Source organism: Etheostoma spectabile, chromosome 16 (genome assembly GCF_008692095.1).
Source record: "Etheostoma spectabile isolate EspeVRDwgs_2016 chromosome 16, UIUC_Espe_1.0, whole genome shotgun sequence".
NCBI classification, from domain to species: domain Eukaryota; kingdom Metazoa; phylum Chordata; class Actinopteri; order Perciformes; family Percidae; genus Etheostoma; species Etheostoma spectabile.
Genome location: NC_045748.1, coordinates 1,592,678 through 1,599,272, shown reverse-complemented (window position 1 = coordinate 1,599,272; position 6,595 = coordinate 1,592,678). Strand labels below are relative to the sequence as shown.

Genomic DNA, 6,595 nt, shown 5'->3' with positions numbered 1-6,595 from the left:
GCTCAAAACAGAATTTTGCAGTTGCTTATTGTGACCTAGTCTCATCTTTGCTTACCGAGAGGACATTATACTTGCATATAATGCATATTTACAATCAAATAGTCAACTTTTGTTACTTTAACATCTCTCAAGGCTACAGCGGAAAAGCCTTTCAGTGTGACTTTGAGGATGCAGGAATGTGCGGATGGACAGACCAGTCCTTGAATGCAGCAGTGTACAGCTGGGAGAGACGTCAGAGAGGAGGGGGCAGTCTGCCCGACAGCGGGCCGTCCTCCGACTACACCACTGGGACAGCTACAGGTACGCTCTACTTTTATCTAGTTTTGTCTATTTGTCCTCCATTTTTTATGTACCACAGGTGTCCTTAAAAGTATCAAGCATTTCAAATTTAGGAATAAAAGAATACAATTGTTACTAGTAGAGTACATCAGTACAATAAAAGTTGCAGATTGTCTTGTGAGTACCAAATGAGACTACTGTAGCCAAGAAGGCAGTACATGTGATAAATGCATGTTAATGGTATTAATATGTCTGTGTAGGAGTCAAGAATCCATATAATTGTTATTCACCACAACTCAGTATAATAAAAACTGTAACACTTATAAAGACATGAAATAAGGACATGTACATTTTGAAGGGAAAAAAAACGGGTTTGAGAAGGTGAGTTAAAAAGTCAAGATGCTTTTTGGCTAAAATTAACAAAATGATTCACGTTCAATGAGATCATGTTCCTGTTCTGACTTCCTGTTCAGTCATCCCAAACACAATTTTTACCAGTTTCTATCTATATCTGTCCAGCAGCAACCAGGTCATACCACCCCTCCTTGTCCAACCAAACTGACACTGGGTGAACGCTGACTAGAGCCGTGACATTTAGTTCATGTTAATGTATCTTATGCTTTAAATGTCAACAGTCAGTGACTAAGGTTTTTGCAGAATGCACCATGCAAACATGAAATTTAGAGAGAAAGTGAGTAATGCCCACATCATAAATGTCATTTTCTCAGCCAGCTTCAGCCGCCAGTCATTTCTCTGCAGCTGTGCGTTTAACAACGATCTCTCCTCTGTAGTTACGGTCGCTTGTGGTGAACACAGGTTTGGCATGTCTTCCCAGTGTTATTACAAATCGATACAGCATAGTATCGCAATATTTTTCCTGACAATACTGTATCAATACACACATGCCAAGTATCAAAGTTTTATTAAATATGTGTTGGTCAGTTTGTCTGCTTGACAATCCGGTCAGTCAGATGAACAAACATGATAAACAATTTTTAAGATAAAACAGATGTTGACAAAATTTCCTTTTTGGGACATCATTTAAAATTGGGAAAAATTTGAAGTTGGAAAAAAGGTAATCAATTTCATTATTCCTATCTTGAGGCCTCTGGTGGTTCCCAACCCTACAGGTAGTATGCAATTATGAAGTCTTATTAGATTATCAGGCTTAACAGGAAATCAGTACCTTGCACTTGTATTTTTCTCATCACACAGGTTGGTTTATGGGAGTGAGTTCCGTCACAACCAAATCTCTCAGCTCTGCAGTTTTAACGTCCCCAGTGATGAAACAGTCTTCTCCAACCTGTCGCCTTCGTCTCCGATACTTCTTGTGGGACTCAGGTAACGACTATTAAAGACGACAGCTCATACAGGACCAAAAGTGCCTGTTTTGGCCCGCTTCTCTTACAATGTTGTAGACAGGATTATATATTATTTTGTACTACTTTTACTTGCATCACTTGCATGTATAGTCTTTTGTATGTTTTGTAATTGTCTCCTAATTTGTTTGATTTTCTACCTAACATAATAATCATTATTAGATGTTTTAATTAAAGTATTTGACCTGTAGGTCACACAGGTCTGGGCTCCACACCCTTGTGGGCTTCCATCCTTAGCCAGGACTCCCGTGAGGCCGTGGTGTGGCGTCCTGAGGCCACCAGTGTCCGTGGCTGGAGGGAGGCTTCCATCTTTCTGGGCCGTACTCCCACAACCTTCCAAATCCGCCTTCACTCGCAGCGCTCCGAGGGGCGAATAGGAGACGTGGCGGTGGACCAGCTGGAGTTTCTGGACTGTGCTCTGCCCTGTGAGTCCCTCAAAACATCTTATTCATGTGCAATCCCTGCCTTTGTATGGAGTCGGGAGTGTCCCAGCAGCAATCAGCTATAACACAGTAATAACACATGATAAGTTAAAATTGCAGAGCTATGACAGGTATAATCATGGTAATCTTCAATTTCAATTTTATTTATATGGCGCCAAATCACAGTTATCTCATTGCACTTTTCATAAAAGAGCAGGTCCTGACCGTACTCTGGGATGTTATTCACAGAAATCTAACAATTCCCACCGAGAGCAAGGACTGGGCCACAGAGGCAAGGAAAAACTTCCTTTTATGTTTGATGTTGTTTTTCTGTCTCACTACTTCATCAGTGCCACTGCCGGGTGAAGAGTGTCCAGCAGGGATGATGAAGTGTAGGCTTGGGAGCTGCGTGGGGCTGCAGCAGGTCTGTGACGGCAGCGACGACTGCGGCGACGGGACAGATGAGGAGAACTGTGGTGAGACCATCTGAATTACAGCAGAGAGCCCTCTGACGACACAAGACAGTGAATATGTTGGAATTTGTCCGGAAAATGGGTGACTAACTGTACAAACAAAGTACAAAAATTGAGGCTAAAGAAGAGATTAAAGGGGCAGTTCAACCAACAACAAAAAAGCCCCAACATATTCTTTTTGTGGTATCTACAGACCTTACTGTAAATTTCACTGGATTACTTCCTAATGAAGATATTGTCCCATTAAAGCTGTGTACAAGGTTGCTTGTGGATTAACCAGAGAAACTAGGATGTTTATGGGAAGACACGCTGCTGTTCTGTTTTTCAAATGTAATTTTTTTTGTGTTTTTAGCACCATAAATAAAGCACCCTTCACCTCCACTTTGTGTAAAGTTTCTAAGCTTAATATTTAAGAATAAATCATCACATAAAACCAAAGGTATCTGCATAGCTGCTCGGTACAACAAAAATGTGTTTTGTGATTATGAAAACATTGATAAAGATTTGTATGTCAAGGTCCAACTACCCGCTTCTGCCACACCAATTTGTGCTGTTGTAAAACGTATTCTGGACTATTCCTTTAAAGTAGCCCCTCTCCAAAATTCCCCACATAATCAATCAAATTTCCCTAACACTTTTCAAAACTCAAGAATATTCCTAAAACTTCCGTGAGAAGCAGTAGCTTTCCATCCAATCTGCACAATACATTTTACTGTGTGCAAATATACTGTACATGCAGTGATCACCAGTTAATGTGAGTTGTTGTGTTTGTCGTGTCTCCAGAAAGTTACCGGCGCTGTGACTTTGAGGCGGGCCTGTGTGATTGGGACCTGAGCTCACTGTCCAGTCTGAAATGGGTAAGGACCAATCAGGAGAACATCTCGCTCACCGATCCTCTGAAAGGACCAGGCAGGGATCATTCCAACAACAGTGTAACAGGTATGATATTCTGATCAATCACAGTATCCTTCATGTTGTTCATATATATATATATAATTTTTTCGATACACAATTAAAGCATGCGTGTTCTGTGATTTGGGCCTCGGTCCGTGGCGTAGTTTAGGTAATCAGGAGGCGATGCAGCAGTCTTTTGAATTGCAAGTTGAGTTTCAAAGCCCTTCCAGATGTGCTGTCAATGGGAATTTAGTTACCAACAGAGTACGTCAAGTATCAAATACTACTTGAGCTTCACTTTAAAGTACATTTAGAACGGACAAAAAAAGGTAATTAATTTGTGATTAATCGCACGCTAGCTATGGACAATCATCCGATTGCGATTAAATATTTGAATTGATTGACAGCCCTGATACACAGTAAGTAAAAGATATCTTTATTTTTGATGTTGCAGGTCACTTCCTTTATGTCACTGTCCCCGATGGTGGTCTAAAAGAAGACTGGGCTGCTTTCCAAAGTCCCCGCCTTGAACCCACCAACAGTTCACATTCTTGCAAGGTGAGTCCCAACCAAGATGAATTCTTCTTCAATCAGAGAGGTTTTTTAAGTTTCTCCCACACCTCACTTTAACAGTGATTTACTTACTACCAGTCCAACACATTCCACATGTTTTTCTGTATCTGCCCGCTGTAGATGGTGATGTACACGCACCAGTTTGGGCCGAGGTCCGGCGGTCTGACGGTGCTGGTGGCAGACAGTGAGATCTACCCGGTGTGGGAGAGGGGGGGCGCTCTGGGCGATGTTTGGGTGAAGGCAGAGGTGGAGATTGTCACCAACTCCACTTTCCAAGTGAGTACTTCCCCTAAGGTTTGTAACCATAGAACGGATGCTAGCTGGAGCTAGCTTAAAAAAACAGAGATATTGATACTGATAATTCATCAATACAGAAATGTCAAATATGTAAACATGGATTTAATGGACCCACACTAACTATGCATATTCTCACAGCAACCAGTAGTTGAGTCCTACTGCTACTGTTTTTATGCCAAAACTGATATTAATATTTAATTCTGAAGAGCATATATCAGCCAATTTAAATAAACATCCAAGACAAAAGTGATCTTTCCACACATAGAAGCTTTGGAGAATAGGTAATGTGAGAGCCATGGAAACAATAAATCAGCTCCATCCAACTGCGTGGAAACACCCAAACTCCTAACATTCACAAAGGTAGTGATTAGAAATGTGTATTAATTAGCATTTTCTTTTGCTAACTTTCTGGAAATTGGTTAACACCGAATTCTAGGGACCAAGTGCTCAATTATCGAAGACAATAAAATTGACAATAGCTAATTCATTGATATTTTAAAATAGGCATCAACCCAATGGAAATGGAAAGATAGTGTAATGATCTGTTGTTATTCAAAAAAGAATCCAAAAAAAAAAAGGATTTTAATTTTGGTTACTAAATAGTGACCAGGATGTGTACTGAGCAGAACATTTTACAGTTGAGTTGCCTGGCACTTTGGCAACACTGTTTCTTGTTGTGTGTTCAATGGAATTTGGCTCCAATGTAAAAAATGCACTTCTCTCTCTTAATTTTTTTTATGTTCTTGTTTATCTGTTTGTTTGTCTTTTGGATGTTGTGCGCCCTTGCTGGTGTGTGTCTGTCTGTGTGTGGGTCTGTGTTGTCTGTCCCCGTCTGGTTGGGACCTGATCTGGGTTGGGTTGGGGATGGTTGGGTGGGTTGGTGGGGGATTTGAGGGGAATTGACAGGCTGTTTCAACTATGCTTGTTCACTCTTGCCTATATGATGTCATTTATTTTAAAATTTAAATAAAAACTGTTGGGCGGGGGGAGAAAAATGATTAGAATAGGGAGGACAGCATTTTGCAAGTCATTAGATGACAAATCCTGATCAATATATAAATTAGGGCCTTCATGTTTAGTTTTTACCCAATGGGTATATAGCGCTTCAGAGCTTCAGTCTTTTGTGTTTGGATGAAATTGTTTGGATCATATGTCTTCCACTTAATTTTCTCTTATTACAGATTGTAATAATGGCAGCAGTCAGGGACTTTTCCTATGGAGGTATCGCTGTCGACAGCATTGTGTTGTCTCCTGAATGCCGCTTGTCATCTGGTAATCTTTTAAACAGTCTTTTTGATTCCACATGTGTTAAAGACTGGGAGTAAATACCCTATCTGGTGTGATAACTCTGCCATCTCCCGTTCTCTTTTTGAACAGCCAATAAAACCTGGGCAAAATTCCCTAAACCTCCTAAACACCCGTGTATTGTACCGGACAAGATGTGTGATTTTCACGGTGACTGTGCAGAAGCCGAGGATGAAGCCAAATGTGGTGAGTCTACTGCCCGATCACGGAAGGCTTCTGTCAAGTGGATTCAACAACAGCTTTGTTGTCATTACTTAGAATTCCTCATGGGGGAGACAGGAACTACACACTACTCCTGACATAAGCCAAGTAGTTTTTGTTGTTTAAACCTCACCAAACCCTAATAAAATATATGAAAATGCTAATATGCAACAACTTTTTTTTTTGTTGGACAACTTCTTGAGAGAAGTGAAGAATTCCTTAAATCATCTGAAACTATTCAAATAAAGAATTTGGACGAATAACAGTTTGTTTTCATATGACAGCAACAAAATGAGCGATGAGTTTAGTTTTTAAGGTAATGTTGATATAATGTTCACATTTTTTTTACACTTTTAATCGCTGCAATTAAAAGGAAACTAAACAGTCTTTTATTTTATTATAAATGAATTAATATGCTTAAGTCTGGCTTCTATATGACCCCTGTCTCATGCAGTGATCTTTGTGTGATTTGTGTCTCATTTTGAGTGAGATGTCTCCATGGATCCTTTCTCTCTGCAGGGGACTTCTCTTACTCTCAGGGCAGCTCAGGCTGGACTGACTCCAGCATTGGGAGTCAAGGTTGGGTGCGCCATGAAAATTCCACATCCAAAGGTAAAACTAAATGTAAATGTACTGTATTTATATAGCGATTGTCTAGTCTTAACGACTACTCAAAGCGCTTTTACATCATACAGGAACAATTCACCATTCACACACATAGGCTGCTGTACAAGGTGCCACCTGCTCATCAGATAAACACTCACACACATTT

At 40.3% G+C, this 6,595-nt stretch overlaps 1 protein-coding gene across 2 annotated transcripts in view; it reads left to right on the top strand.

Moving 5' to 3' along the window:
- Window positions 1-6,595, top strand: part of mamdc4 (MAM domain containing 4) — a 24,335-nt gene that overhangs the window by 3,990 nt on the left and 13,750 nt on the right. For both annotated transcript variants that reach the window (XM_032539553.1, XM_032539552.1), the window contains exons 3-12: window positions 133-300; window positions 1,495-1,620; window positions 1,850-2,083; window positions 2,431-2,556; window positions 3,337-3,492; window positions 3,902-4,005; window positions 4,141-4,296; window positions 5,499-5,589; window positions 5,695-5,808; window positions 6,343-6,435. In XM_032539553.1, coding sequence (XP_032395444.1) covers window positions 133-300; window positions 1,495-1,620; window positions 1,850-2,083; window positions 2,431-2,556; window positions 3,337-3,492; window positions 3,902-4,005; window positions 4,141-4,296; window positions 5,499-5,589; window positions 5,695-5,808; window positions 6,343-6,435 — 1,368 coding nt within the window. The remainder of the gene's footprint in view (window positions 1-132; window positions 301-1,494; window positions 1,621-1,849; window positions 2,084-2,430; window positions 2,557-3,336; window positions 3,493-3,901; window positions 4,006-4,140; window positions 4,297-5,498; window positions 5,590-5,694; window positions 5,809-6,342; window positions 6,436-6,595) is intronic.